A 16,157-nucleotide genomic window follows, 5' to 3' on the forward strand; every position below is an offset into this window, starting at 1 on the left:
ACCAAATGAAAAGAGAAAAAATTCTGAGAAGACTTTAAGATGTATAATACAAACCCCTTTAAAACGCTCATTTACCTTGCCAAGAGCACACAGTCCACATTTTTGATCTTTCCCAAAATCAGAGCATCTGATGGCTGCAACACAAGCACATAAGAATGAGTGACTGTTTGACAATCACATTATAAACCTTTACTACGACCTAAAAATAACTGCAACAGTTACAGAAGAAAATACTGGTTGCAATTGTACTCTCACATTTTCTTGAGCTCAGCTGTGTAATTTGATATGACGAGTTAGTAAAACAGCCTGGAACAGGAAGATCAAACTTGGAACAGGAAGGATTACCATAAATTTTCTGTGTTCATACAAAACTTAACATTGCAACTCTTTACTTTGGGGTTTGAAATTGTAATGCCTTCTAATACATCAAACACAAAAATAGTAGCATGCACATGTTACCATCAAATTGGTTAGCATGATTCACTCTTTCCTGTAAACTTCAGCTTCTTTTTGCTAAATAGCTGCCATTCTCTACTAAATCCCTCTTCCAGCATAAAACCCATTTAATCCGTGCTTTTCCATAACACTCGCCATTCTCTTCTCTGTCCCCTTTCTAACTTGGGCTTGCAGTAGGGTGTGAATAGTTCTGGATTCCTCCAACCCATCCCACACTCAACCCTAGCTTCCTGAAAAACTCCCTCTTCCCTGTTGCTGGGAGTCCTGCTTTTGGGAAATGAAATGTGATACAACAGAGAAATTCCGGTATGTAAGTGGCGGAAGCAGTGTTGTACTTGCTCAGCCCAGGGACTTCTCTTACAGCTACACAAGAAAATACAATCTTCCTGGCTACCAACCAGCCAGGACAACAGAGCATATTGATTTTAGCTGTCCAGCTGGAATGTGTACCTTGCCATGGAGACGGGTCATCCTGCCCATGAGAGGCAGCCTCCAAGTCATCAACCACCATTACAATAAATTAACTGTTCTGTGGGCTGTGTTCTGCTCCTGGCCTTCAGGATCTGAAATATACTACACTGTAACTTTCCTTTTTGTTAAAACAGCTACTAACAAAACCATGGTTTATTTACTGATCACAAGTTTGCAAGTGTCTTGACTCACACATTTGCACTTAGAAATGTTCTGCTGCCAGCTACTTGACAGAAAAGAAATAAAATTATAATGCTAGATGCAAGATTTCAATTAGCATTTATTTTACAGCTGTTGATTTTATTATGTAGTTGAAATTTTGCAGAGGTTGACAATGAAGTGATATGGGAACCCCATGTTAACGATACCCATTTCTTAAAAAAAAAATAAATCACCTTCTACTTCCTATTGCACTGCTCATTTTGGCAATTATTCATTTGAAAGCCCTCTAAAGCACCATAACTTACTCAATCACCAAGGCTGAAATTCTGGCAGACACTTACTATTTCTTTGTAAAAAATGGGAACATTCCAGAACATTTATGTTTAAAACAGTTGTTATTCTGTCTTTTTTTTTTCAAGTATCAATTTAATATTAAACTATTGATATTTAAATCTTTAATCTTTACCTTACGCTCTTCTCAAACAAACATGGCTTTAAGAGTGAAATTTCACATAGGGCAAAAGCCTTGCTGTCTAGTGGCCACAGCAACTTGCCATTGCAACACTCATAACAAGGAAGCTTCACAAAAATTAGCATTTGGGATTTTGTTTTGTTTGCACACATTTGCTGTGTTAAATAATAAGCAGTTATTAAAACTGGGGACTTAAGTCCCCAAAAGAATACAAAAATACTCTTAAAACTAAAGAGGATTTCCAGTAAAAGTTCCTGCCCCATATCAAAAAGGTCAGCAAATTAAAGACTGAGCTTTTTGCTTTATAAGTTACAGATTCAAGTTTGTTCCAAGAGGTAGATTTAAGTTTATGCCCATTTTCAAAAGACTTGGGGTAGTTTGATATTAATTCCCATCACAGAAGTCCACTGAATTTTGGTATACATTGATGATGCAGAAAGAACATAACAGATTTGAAATTCACAGGCTTCAAAATCTAGTTGCTGCAGCCAGGGTTTCCTTCCCTATCTGCTCATATCCCAGCACTTCAACAGGCTTCAGGATGGTAAGAATCTGGCTGACACCTTTGCACTGATTTCCACAAAATGCATTCTGCACATTTTCCATGTGATATACTGAATCTTTTTGGCACATGATTTCTAGAAAACTGGAAGAGAAAAAGAAACACTTGAAACAGAGAGCACTGCTAAATGATGAGTGGATAGCATAAGAAAACAATTGTAGATACTGTGTCATGCTTCATTAAAAGACATTAAATACAGATCACACAGTCACAGAATTGTTAGGGTTGGAAAAGACCTGTGGAGATCTGCTAGTCCAGCCTCCTGCCAAGGCAGGCTTGCCTAGAGCAGGCTACACAGCGACACATCCAGGTGGGGGTTTGAGTGCCCATAGCAAGGGAGGCTCCATGACCTCATTGAGCAGCCTGTTCCAGTGCTCTGCCATCCTCAATGTAAAGAAATTCTTCCTCATATTGTTCTTCATGTTAGTTTATGGCCAGTACTGCTTATCCTGTCACTGAGCACCACTGAAAAGAGTCTGGTACATCTGCTGGGCACACACTGTTAAAGTATTTATATGTACTGACAAGATCCCCTCTCAGTCTTCTCTTTTCTGGACTAAGAAGGTCCAGCTTCCACAGTCTCTCCTTGTAAGAGAGATGCTCCAGACCCTGAATGCAGACCCTGAACCACCTCTATGGCTCTGCCAGACCCTTTCCAGTAACTCCTTGTCTTTCTTGTACTGAGAAGCCCAGAACTCAACATAGCACTCCAGATGTAGCCTCACTAGAGCCAGGGAGAGGGGAAATCACAGCCCTTGACCTGCTGGCCACACTCTAGCTGCTGAACCCCAGGACAGCACTGGCCCTCCTGACTGCAAGGGTGAACTTGTCATCCAGCACCCCAGGTTCTTCTCCACAGAGCTGCTTTTCAGGAGGTCAGCCTCCAGCTGTGCTGGTACTTGGGGTTATTCCCACCCCAGATGGGAATTCAACCCTAGGTGGAGGATTCTAAACTTGCCCTTGTTAAATCCCATTAGGTTTCTCTATGCCCAGTTCTCCAGACTAAGGTCCCTCGAGTGGCAGAAAAGCCCCCGAGTGTGTCAACCACTCCCCCCAGTTTTGTGTCATCTGCAAACTGGCTCAGGGTTCATTCTATCCCTTCATCCAGGTTGCTCATAAAGAGATTGAATAGCCGGAACAACTACTGATATGTGCATAAAGTCATAGAAACAGACATTTCAAACTATGTGTTGACCAGGTAACATAGCTAATGTATACTTCCATTCTGCTTTCTTTCTCCCACTACCTCTTTCCAAGTGCTGTATCTCTCTGCTATTATCTCAGTCATAGCCAGGAGTAATGATAAAATAATAAAAACTTTCAATGGAACAGTTTGAAGTCAAAGCTCTAATACTGTATTTTAAAAGGATAATTTAATAAAAGGTCCAATAAAAATCTCAAACATTAAAATTTCATAAATGTCTTTAATTACTTCTGTCTTTTCACAAAATACAAGTCAGATATATATTACTCACTGCTGCAAAACAGAAAATAAATAATCTTTTATTTCTGAGCAATTAACCCCAAATTATTACAATAACAAACAATTGGAATAAATCCCCTTTGCCTATAATGTAAATATGCATAAAGTACCATTCATGTAGTGTCTACAGAATTCATTTTTCCCTTGATCTCACCTCAGAGGCTAGTTGGAACAGAAAACAGAATGAATACAGAACACTCATGATGAAAAAGTACTTCAGAGGTTCTGCAAGCCTCCATTCAATCTGTAAGTTAGTTCAGGAACCAAACAATGTACATTCTTTTGGGGAGGTAAAAGATGAGCTTATGTATTATGTTACATGGTCAGGTTTTCCTGATGCATCATGTTTTCCTGATGGAAGCAAAAATCGCTAAATTGAAAGGTGGAACTACCCCCCTGCTTTGTTTGCCTGATATATTTATGACCAGAAAAAAACACAGAGGCACTAGAATAATTTTCTAGAGTGGGAAGATAGCTCGCCCACCAGAGGTGGTGATTCAGAATCATGATCCGTCATACAGAAAGGAAGATAATCTAACTGAAAATATATTCTGAAAAAAGCTTTTTAGGAGCTTCAAAATTCAATGATAAAGATAAAATTGCTTGGAACAGCATCTATTATCCTGTAGGAGACTAAGATTTTCCATATCTGAAGATAGTATATCAAATTTGGGACATTTCCCACAGAATACCAAATTTTTGATGTACTGAAAATGTTGGAAGACAAGGAGAAAAGACAGCTGGAATATTAAGAGCTGTAAGCTTACTCAATTTTTTTAAAAGCTATTGTTCTGCATTTTCACTATTACTAATGTAACTTGATTTATCATAGAGGACCAATACCAACATAGAAAACAGCAAAAAATTGTCACAATAGTTTCCTTTAAACTTTTCATTTTTCCCACATTCCCTAGTGCTACTATTCAAGAAGGCCAAAGCAGAAGACAATTAAAGGTCTCTGTATGAAAAAAAAGTAAGCCATTATTTCATCTTTTAAAAGAAAAGAAAAAGCATTTTTCATTAGAGAAAAATCTATTTTGCTGCTGTCAAAGGTCCCAAGGAAAATCTACTCCAGAAAGCTTTTCTCAAACATCTTTTGGCAGAAGTCTCCTTGTCTAGAAACTTAAGAATTAAAGATTTAAGCAAAGTGGAATTGTACCCTCTGCATTTTTACATGACAGAAGGAAATGGACATCCATTCTAGTAACTATGCCTTGCAATTTCCTTTTGACATTCATTCATTCATTCTATTCTTCCTAGTTTTGCTTGAACTAAATAGGTTCATGATTCACCTCTGTTTCTCTCAGAAAACCAAAGACCACAAATTTCCAAAATTTATTTAAATTAAGCCCTTTACTTCTCAAAATGTCAGGCAGATTATCTCTCCACTGTCCTAACAGCTCTATGAAAAAGTATCTTTATGGCAGAAAAGTCCCAATTTGGTTTTATTCCAGTAACAATCAAGAACAAAACATATCTTTAGGGAAAAATAGTAACAAACCATAAACTTCTAAACTTTTCCAGGCACACTTAAATAAAAATAAAACTGCCCTCTTGCATTCAGCTGTTCCTCTCATCTATGTAGCTCTAAAATGTGTGGTAGGTTGTGTAACGTCTCCTTCCTGAATACTAAATAGTCTCAGCAGCAAAGTAAGTGAATATTGATCCACCTAATAATACTAATTGAACTTGAGGCTTTGTTCTGCTTTAATCAAAATCCATTGTACTTTGTGTGACTGCAATTTGTGGACTAAACGCTGCACATCTCACACTAAGGCTAATCCATCAGCTGCTGAACTGGAAACTGCATTCACTCCCTGAAGTTATTGTGATTCTATACAGGAGGAAATCTACATGAAACAACAATCAGGTCAATGGCCTGATTATCAGAAGTTCAGATCTACAGAGAGAAAGAAGGAAGACGGGCCATTACAGGTAAAAGGATAAAAGCCCCCTGTTTGGCTGTGCTGTCCTTCTTTGACTGACCTGATTCCATTCAGGTCAGCTAAACAGTCCCAGTTCAACTCAGGACATTATCTTGAATTCAGGCTTGGATTCATACCCTGGTATCTCCGTTCTGTTCTCATCCCCCTCACACAAAGAAAAAATATTCATGAGCTCTTTTTTTTTAAGTTCAGTCTGTGCTAAATGTGTAACATGCAGGCTCAGACACAGGCAGTCCATTGATCAAGGTCTCTCACTATCCACAACAGGCACCAACATTAATTTTCTGCTATTTATGTTGCACTCTGTGAAGAACACAAAACAAAAACCCCACTAGATAAGCAAAAAAAAAAAAACCAAACAAACAAACAAACAAAAAAACCCCCCAAAAAAACCCCAAAAAAAACCCCAACAAAAAAGGTAAAAAAGCCTTCCATACTTGTCGGACTCCAGGACATCCCTCTGGCTGCTCTGGGTGTCTCGAGACCCTGGAAGGGGACTCGGAGACCTTGGCAAGAAGTCAAAAACAGCTGTGGCTTCAATTTTAACACATGGAAAAACTGCCAACTTTGTATGAGGAATTACAAGCCACAAGGGTTTGAATAGCGGGATATTTGAATTAATACAGGGTGGAAAAGTAGAAATTTGGGGTTTTTAGAATATAATTCAGGGGGTTAAGATGGAAGAATTTAGGCATGTCCCAGACTTCTTCTTCGTCTTGTCCTGTCTTGATGTGATGGTGACACTTTTCTATTGGCTTAAGGTAGAGACACACTGACCAACATAGATGTTAGGTATCGGTATGGAATTGTAAACATATTACACATACTTTTGAGTATACAATGTGGGAGCCGCCTGAGGCTCGAACCAAACTACCATGGCTTCCTTTCTGGACGGACCTCAGCAGGTCAGAGAAAGAATGTTATAGATAAGGGAAAATAAACAACCTTGAAAACGCAATTGGATGTATTCCAGACTCCTTCTTTGGCTGCAATGGGCTAGGGAAAGGACTTCCACACTGTTGGGGTCCTGACAAGCTGACCCTGACATATACTGACCTAAGATGCATGGCTGATGAAGATTATTTCACTCCTTTGTGCAGGAGCCATCCTGAAAATATTCCTACTCTTCCCAGGAATACTGAATCCTAATGTAGGCCACTTACTGCACTGCAGAATTTGCATTCCCCAATTCCTGTGGCACCTCAATGCTGTGACAGAACAGACCTTCAAATGCTGCGCTGCCACTGTGCCCTCAACTCTGATCTGAACAGAATCCTCTGAGGGAGAAGTGTTCCATCTGTCCTAGATAGGAAAGCTTCAGTTAATATCTGCAGCAAGTACAGTATTACTTCTGCTTTGTCAGCAGTCTCCAAACACATCCATGCTGTGATGAACATCCGTTCATCATTCTCAAGAAACAGGGAATACAATGGCAACTGGTTTGGTTTAGCCAGTGGATTCTCCTTCAAACCAAAGCTCGCTACTTTTGCAAACCACAGCATAGAAAACAGAGGAGGTGAGTTCCCTTCATTCTATTACAATTTTTTAACTAATTCTGAAAGAGGATGGAAAAGTCAAATGCATTCTTCTGATTATGTTTCACTTCCTTTAATATACTTCTCCTTCCTAATGGTGTGGATACAAACTCCTCTTGCTCTTTAAACCATTTTTGAATGGAGGCATGGATTCGGCTTTCAATCACACACCACACCACTGAGTTTTCTAGCAAGCTTCCAGTCACAAAATAGCACTTGCTACCAGATACCAGATTTTTTTGTATGCATACCAGCATGTACTGGTAGACTGCGTAAGATATAATTCTAATGGCAATTATGAAGCACCCAGACTCTCCATGTCCTATGACATGAATACCTAAGATCCAATTCTTCTATGAGCTTCGTGTGACAAATAAAACATCACTCCTCCTTGACTTCCTGCCTATAAAACTCTCTCATCCTTTTTCTTGTCTGTTTGTACTATGAACGCTTTGTGCCAGGAATTATCCTTCAAAACGCACCCAGCACTGTGTATAGAGCAGCAGCCTTAGCCAGCATTCCCTTCTGCTAAGGAAAAGGACAGAAGCAATGTAAAGAAGAATTGTTTAGGTGTATCAGTCTCACAAACACAGTTTCAGAGCTTAATTTTTAAATAGTTTTCAAATTATGTTGCTATAAGCATGATCTTAAATTGGCATGTAAAACATAAATCATTAGTTACAGGGAAAATGGTATTTCATATGCCTCAAAGGAGAATTGTCTGCAATTCAGAAAGGTGACAGATAACACAGTTGATGCACCAGTACAAATTTGAAAGAGAGGGTTTATTCCTTGATTGTAAATTCAGCAGTGAGTTTCTAAATTCATCCAATCTACAATGAGAAGAGGTATAGTCTCCTTTGCACATCATCTTTGCAATAATACTTTATTTTTACAAACTAAGAATCACACAATACATAGCTACTAAGAACAGTTGTGCAAGCACCTCCTTTATACATTCATTTACCAGTCTGAAAATTCTTAAAGCATATAAACATCTTAAAAATTCGCAAAAACTTTCAGTAATAATGAAAAAGATTATACAGACCTTGCCATAAGGAGTGTCAACATACTTTTCTGTTCTTCCTTCTAAGATATCTGGATCATCCAGGCCAGTTCCACCGATAATTCCAATCTTACAAAGAAAGTACATATTAGTCTTCCTGCAATTCACATTTAACAGCATTCTTAAAACCTAACCAGGCAGTTAGAAAATGTATCTTTTCTCAAGATGAGGATAGACAACAGATCATCAAATTCTAGTGTGCCCACCACAATTTTCCAGAATGCAAATTTCAAATATCTGATTTTAAACAACTGTATTTAGTGTGCCATTTTCTTACGAATGATTCTCCTTTTTAAGATACCAAATTAAAAAAAAAAAAAAAAAGCTATGAAAAAAATGCACAAAGATGTGCCATTAAACATTTATTTCCAGTATAAATATTAAGACTATTTGGGAATGCCTGTAATGAGTGAGAAATACATGTAGAAAGCCCATTAAAACAGAGGCTTTTTGTTTATCTAGACAAAAAGTCTTACATATAACCACCATACTGAATATCAGGCTGCCGTGGTTTTAAGCCCAGCTGGAAGTTAAGCCACTTGCAGAAACTCCATTTCTTTCCTCCTACACTCTGGTGGAATGGGGAGTGGAATCCAAGTAAAACTTGCATATTGATATAAAAAAAGCTTAACAACTGAAAATAAAGTAAAACATTATAATAAGGGTAAATTATAGCAATAATAATAAAAAAGGGAAAAACTAGCGATGCATAATACAATTTCTCTGCACCCATTGACTAATGTCAGACCCCATTCCCAAATGCAGAATGGCCACTCTCTGGGTAACTCCCTCTGTTTATATAATGGGTATGGCATTCCATGGTGTGGAATGTCCCTTCAATCAGTTTAGGTCACCTGTCCCAGCTATGCTCCCTCCCAGTTTTGCTTGCATATCCCCTCCACTCTCTCCCTGGCACAGCATGAGACAGGGAAAAAAGAAGTCCTTGATTTAGGATTAATATGACTCAGCAAACCCCAAAACATCAGTGTGTTATCAATACCATTCTCATTCTGAATCCAAAACACAGCACTGGAACAGCTATTGAGGGGAAATTAACATTACTACAGCCATAACCAGGACACAGGCATTTGTATATGGTATTATAGCTCCAAAAGAAAGAAAACTTTTGTGCTGATTCAACAAAATCTAAGAGGTTTCCCAACTAAAATCCCTGTTGTGTTTTGATTTACCTATGATTGCATATTCCAGCTAAGAAAAATGCATCTAATTATTCTTATTTCTAGTTCATAGTTGAAAAGTAACTTGGTTTTTGTCTCTCTAGGGATAATTAGATCTTCAATCAAGTCAAGATTTTTCTTGAGTTCAGAACACTTGTTACTCTTCGAGCAGAATTATTATTGTCAAGCTTTTCACAACTGAAAGCTTAGCAATGGTACTTAAAAGAGATGTTGAAATAGAGATTTTTGAAGTTCACTTGAGTTAACAAAATGAATTAAACATTTAAATTTTAGTTTGTAGAATTATGTGTTGAATTTTAACCTTTTACTTAAGAAACCTCTGCCATGGTACATAGGGCATAGGAAAATGCAAATTTCTGAAGCATTTTGCATAAAGAATAATACCGGAGGATACCAAAAGATGCAAAGAACACAGATAAAGAGGCTCCTCTGTCTCCAAGCTTATCAAGACTGACAGATGGATTCAGATGACCAAGACGTGCAAAGGGGAGAAGTTCAAAAGTTCAGTCATGAGGAAGACCACGATCTTCAGCCCCAGAGACCACCGAGAGACCCCCATATGACCACCACAGCAAACCAAGCGTGCCCAGAAGGGCGTGGACCTATTTAGCATGAGAGGTGAGGACAGGCGGGGCCAGGGCTTGAACATGCATGAAAAGGTTGTGTAATGTACTGCATATGGAACACCTTTCTCAATAAAGGTGGGCGTCAGACTGAAGCTCGGGCCACAAGTTTTTGGAAAGCTATCTCACTTGTGCCCAGCGCTGACAATACATACCCACTTCGTAACTACATCAGGTTGTGGAGTAGATTTATTCTGCGTATCGCTTCAATGTCACCATTTATCACACATAGAGAAAATGAGTGCTTCTCTTTTGTGATTCAAACTGATTCAATGTGATCAGTTGTTACAAAATTCGTATCACTTTCAAGCTGACTACATATCATGACTGATTTGCCTCAAAATCAACCTTTCTGACATAACTTATTACCACAAAAACTTCTTAAGTAAAACCTCCAGACTTGAACATACAACACACTCCTTCCACAAGAGAGAGCCACCTCTTACTCCAGTTTTTTCTTAGTTTCACATTTGTAGAGACACCATCTGTTCAACCACTGTATTAACTGGCTCATTAAGCACTTCTTTTCAACAAGCAGAGGCTCCGTGGTCTTGGTTACATATAAGCACCTCTCTGACAAAGCTTTCCACTTGGTAAATGCTGTACATGAGATGGTTTTAACCGACCTCCTACTTCCTTTTTCTACCCCCCTATGGAGCATGAGAAGCGCAAAGGAAAACAGCAGTGCTAACCCACATGCTCTGACCCTGAATACACACACAAGCTTTAGGGAAGACCTAGTCCATTGTTTGCAGTAATATTGATGGGTTTGTTCCTGTGTTACTCCTTACTTAGCTATCACAAAGGTTCTGACTTTGATTGCTCATGAAAATCCTGAAAACTACTATACACTTTAGGATGAATTAAGGATAAATTGCCTTAAGAATTGTGAAAGGTATGCAACAGGAACAACCACAAAACTCAAAATCAAGAAAATACTATGTTTAACACTGTTCATGCATATATTCAGTAAACACAGATGATTGCTATATTGCCAGAGGACAGGACCAAAATTGTGCCTTTTTAATTTTTTTTCAGTCTAGGGAGAAAAAAAAAAAAGGTTCCTTCAGCTACTTTATTGGTTTTAGCTGGGTATAACACTTGTTTTACTAGTGTCCTATGACTTAGGATTCAAAAGGGAACTGAACTTTTACATCTAGCAAAATGCAAGTTGTTGGGACTGAGAATGCTGGAGAGAGCAGCTACAGATGCATGACATAAAAGCTATTTTGGAACTACAGCACTTTAAGGTTATTATAAACACACAGATCCATCACAGTAACAGACTGCTCCTGTACAGAAAGCAGCATGCCTGGCCTGCAGCAGCATAGGCCTAGTGTGGTTGCTCTCAAATTTGTTCTCAGGCTCAGTAATGCAGGGGGCTGCAGCGGCATCAATACATACTTTGGCTGCACTGTTCAGTTCCTGCGTAGGCTTTTACACCAATAGCCATGCTGTCAGAAATTGCAGACTGTAATGAGCCTGCAAAATATTCACAGCTCCCATGGTGCAGAACCCAAAGCACAGAAGACCTAGACTATGGTGTGTTTATTCTGCTTTCTTACCCACTGCAAGCTTACCACAGTGGCAGTCTGGACAACCCTCATGCCACCTGAGGTAACACTGGCTAGAGAAATACTGGGCTCACTTATAATTCACTGGAGAGTTACTTTAGTGGAAGGAAAGTTAGGCAGCAGAGATTTTTGAAGCAGCTGCTGCTCTAATCATGTAAGGTCAATTTGGAGCTGGCAGCTCTAATCCTTAAATTCTACTTGACAATTATTTTTCCTTCAGTTTACATGACCTCCAGAAATACTATTTGTGTCTGGGAACAAGACAGAAAAATCTGAGTCGATACTAAATTCTGCTTTCCAAGCCTTCTAGTGAATTATCAAAATAAATGCAAATGCTCTAGGCTCAGTGGGAGAGATACCCTATGTCATGGCTCTGGCCAGGATAGGATTAATTTTTGCAGTAGTCTGGAAGGGCCTTGACTAGGACCTGGAGGTTATTCTACATGACTTTGTATCATTTTCCAGTAACAGAGAAAGGGGCCCCAGGTGAGTGTAGCATGACAACTGGGTATTTTTGTGCTCTGCATAGTGGTGAGCAGTTGCATATTAGCTGTTCATCTCTTTCTTTTTATACAGTTGTTGTTACTGTTTGTTTTCTTATTTAGTTTCCAGTAAATTGTTCTTATCTCAACCCATGATCTTCACCTTTTGTGCCTCCAACTCTCCTCTCATTCTGCTGCAGGGGTTGGGATGATGTGTGGTTTGGAGTGGTTTCAGTGGGAATAGTAAATTGGAGAGCATCATGTCTAAACCACAACACCCCTGTCAGGGGCACTGCCTTCTATTCCTAGCTACGACCTGTCGGAGTCCAGGACATCCCTCTGGCTGCCCTGGCTGTCTCAAGACCCTGGCAGGAGGCTTGGAGACCCTGACATGAAGTCAAAAATATCTGTGACTTTGATTTTAGCCTGTGGAAAAAGCTGTCAATTTTGTATGAGGAATTACAAGCCACAAGGGTTTGAGTAGTGTGATATTTGAATTAACACAGGGTAGAAAAGTAGAATTTTGGGATTTTTAGAATGAGGTTCAAGGGGATACAAGATGGAGGAATTTGGGCATGTCCTAGACTTCTTTCCCTTTTTGTCCTCCATGTCTTGGTGTGATGGTGACACTTTTCTATTGGTTTAAGGCAGAGATTCACAGTCTAACGTAGATGACAGGAATTGGTAAAGAAATTGTAAACATAGACACGTAGTTTTGAGTATATAAGGTGGGAGCCCCCCAAGGCTCGAGGTTAGATGGCCATGGCCTCCGTGCTAACCAGAGGTTGGCAGGTCAGATAGGTTAGATAAGAAGAAACAACTTTTAAAACTCAATTTCAAGCATTCCAGACCTCTTTTTCAGCTGCTGGGCTAAGGGAACAAGGACTTTCACACTGTTGGGGTCTCACCAACTGACCCTGACAGCCAACCCAGGAACTGAACATATGGGAAGGCAGAGAGGATGTGACCAAGGAAGGACAAGTTTCACCTTTCCTCAAAAGCCAGAGAACTGACCTCACACCTAGGAATGACTTCAGAATGGAAATATGTAAGACTGTATTCTTCATTCCAGACTGCATCCTACAAAGGGACACAAAGGATATAACTTGCAAAATTTAATGGAGCCTGTATCAAAGGTTATCTGGAATTAAATCTCAAGTAAAATGGCATTACAATAGAGTGAATCTCAAACAGTGGGATGAAGAGCAACAGAAGTGAAACCTAACAAAAAGTTATCACATCAGTAACTTCAAAAATCAAACCCATTTCCCTGTCAAAGTTCAAGTAGAAATCACACTGAAGTGTATGCCTTTCTTCATGTGGTGTTTGGTGAACTTCTCTAAGGTTTAAGCCAAAGGCATAGAGGTACCAGTGCAGTAACAGCCTACATTTGTTCATCATGAACAAGTCTTAAACACTAATACATGGCATGATCACCTACGGGTCTTTTTGACAACTAACCACCAACAAACCATTCTGTATTCCTCTCTTCTGTTTTGTGGATACAGAGAAAGGGACAAGGAAGGCATTACAAATAATTTTGCTTAAAAGGAGATAAACATCGAACTGCTTATAAGTTACATTTAAGAGAATAAATCTGTACTTTGAAGACAGGTTCTAACTATTTTCTACACCTAGAAAAGGTGTAGGATTGGGATTTTTCTACTTCATGGCAGAAAAATAATGCACAGTTTGTGAAAACTCAAATTTCAGCCTGAGCCTGCTCGCCCCTGAGTGCCATCGCCGCTCTAAGCAGCACTTCAAACACACAGGAAATGAGTCTTAAGAGAGGAAGTTTTGCACTCCTTACTTCTGCCAAAGCTGAGAGTTCCATGCACGCTTAAAAACAGAGCCCGCATCTACAGACCCGCCACGGTTCCTCTCACTGACAAATCCAACACACCGCACACGGGTCAGATACCCGGAAAAGCAGATTTCTCCGGAAAAAAAACCAACAAAACAAAACAAAACAAAACCAAAAAACAAACAAACAAAAAAATCGCCTCTTCCGGGTCGGCCACGGTCGCCGCTGTCCGGGCCCGGGCGCGGGAGCGCTGGGGCGGGCGCCGCCCCCGCAGCGGCACCGCCGCGCTCCCGAGCCCGCTCCCGACAGGCGGCGCAGCAGGAGTGTGGGAAGGCAGCAGGAAGCGGGGAAAGACGCAGCGGGTAGGAGGGAGGGAGGGAGGGAAGGAGGAAAGAAGGAAGGAAGCAAGCAAAGAAGGCAGCGCCTCTCGGCACGCGCTCGGCAGCGCCGAGAGGGCAGCGGCACAGCCCCCGCCACCTCGCTCCCGCAGGCGTCCCGAGACGGCGGCAAGGAGGGTTCGCGGGCGGCGATGGACGCCACCTCCGCCCTCCTGGAGCGCCGCTGGGCGGAAGCACTCTTACCTTCACAGGCAGCGAGGCGGCGGCGGCGGCGGCCATGCTGGCGGGAGGGCGGGGCGGGGCCGCGCTCAGCGCGCCGGGGAGGGCGCTCCGGCCGGTAGGGGGCGGCAGCCGGCCGCGGGCCGGAGCGCCGGGCCGGGCGGCGGGAGCGCTGCCGCGGCGCTCCCTCACGGCGCTCCCTCACGGCGCTCCCTCACGGCGCTCCCGCACGGCGCTCCCGCACGGCGCTCCCGCACGGCGCTCCCGCTGCTTCGTCCTTCCGCTTCGTCCTTCCAAGCCGCGCTCCGCGGCGCTCTGCCAGCCGCTGCGTGCGGCCGGAGTGCTGCTGCGGGGCATACCATGGAAATGGTTTGTCTGCTTAAAGGTGCGGTGTGTGTCCAGGTTGCCAAGGCCTGGCTCGGCTTCTCTGAAAACATTGTTGTCGTAGAATCTGTATTTCAGTGAGACCACCTTTCCATATTCCTGGAAATACAGCGGTTTGACTTCCCCCCTCCAGTTCAAATCTCGGTGGAGCTAAGGTGCACCACAAAATCCCTGAAGCATCCTAAAAAACTAACATGAAGCCAAAAAGTGCTAATTAGCCTTGGACTGCCAGAAACAGCAAAATGAGATCTAAAAAGGCCCTTTCAACTTTTTGTAAATATTGGTAATCATACTGTCCACGGAGTTGTAACTCAGGACTGGGCAGGGGCCAAGAAACTGGTTGGATACCTATCCAAGCTCCTGGATCCTGTCAGCAGGGGGTGGCCCACTTACAAGCAATTGTGGCAGTGGCAATATTAGTAGAAGAAGCCAAAAAGGTAACATTCAGGGCTTCATTAATCATCTACCTCCCCCCACAAAGCAAGAAGCATCTTACAGCAAAAAGCTGACAAGTGGCTGACAGACGCTAGGCTTCTTAAATACGAAGCTTCCCGCGACTTGGAGCTGAAAACCACTCCAGCACAAAATCCGGCTCAATTCCTGTTCAGGGATGCCCCAGGGGATCTTTCCCATGATTGTGCTGAGATGGTAGAATTGCAGACCAAAATAAGACCAGATTTAGAGGAAGAAGAACTAGAGGAAGGGGAGAAATGCTTGATGGACAGTTCTGCAAGGGTGGTGGAAGGAAAAAGAAAGTCAGGATATGCAATCATCAATGGGCAAACAGGAAAAGTGGAATCCGGACCCCTGAGTGCAGGGTGGTCAGCTCAAGCTTGTGAGCTGTATGCAGTGTACAGGGCATTGCTGGGACTTGAAGGGAAAAAGGGGACGATTTTCACAGATTCCAAATATGCATTTGGGGTAGTGCATACTTTTGGAAAAATTGGGGAGGAAAGGGGTCTACTTAATACCCGGGGAAAGGGGCTAATTCATGAGGAAATATTTAGACAAATATTAAAAGCCATCAGGGGGCCAGAGGCAGTTGCTGTAGTCCACATAAAAGGACACCAGGCTGGGATGCAGTTCAGAACTCGGGGAAACAATTTAGCTGACAAAGAGGTGAAAAGCACAGCTTTGTTAAAGGTAAGTATCCCAGAAGCTGAAAGAGAGCAAACCCAAGAATTCTCCCTTCTACCCTCCAGAAAGGAGACAGAGGATTGCCAGAGGATTGGGGGGCGTCTGGAACGGGTGGGAATTACTGTCAAAGGAATATACTAGGAAAATTCTAAGGAGATTGCATCAACAGACACATTTGGGGGCCCAAGCCCTAGAAGAGCAATTCCTGAGATTCTGTGGCTGCAAAGGTATATACAAATTAGCT

General features: G+C 41.5%; 1 protein-coding gene across 2 annotated transcripts in view; it reads right to left on the reverse strand.

Annotated features, from left to right (window-relative positions):
• Nucleotides 1-14,534, reverse strand: part of MTAP (methylthioadenosine phosphorylase) — a 35,411-nt gene extending 20,877 nt beyond the window's left edge. Inside the window, exons 1-3 of one of the 2 annotated variants that reach the window (XM_030257737.4) lie at nt 14,417-14,534; nt 8,136-8,222; nt 76-134 (exon numbers count right to left, since the gene is read on the reverse strand). In XM_030257737.4, the coding sequence (XP_030113597.1) occupies nt 76-134; nt 8,136-8,222; nt 14,417-14,452 (182 nt within the window). In that variant the 5' untranslated portion in view covers nt 14,453-14,534. Of the gene's footprint in view, nt 1-75; nt 135-8,135; nt 8,223-13,841; nt 14,001-14,416 lie in introns of those variants that run through there. The other variant, XM_072921797.1, reaches the window with a different exon arrangement.
• Nucleotides 14,535-16,157: the final 1,623 nt, after the last annotated feature.

This window comes from Taeniopygia guttata, chromosome Z, assembly GCF_048771995.1.
Source record: "Taeniopygia guttata chromosome Z, bTaeGut7.mat, whole genome shotgun sequence".
Classification (NCBI taxonomy): domain Eukaryota; kingdom Metazoa; phylum Chordata; class Aves; order Passeriformes; family Estrildidae; genus Taeniopygia; species Taeniopygia guttata.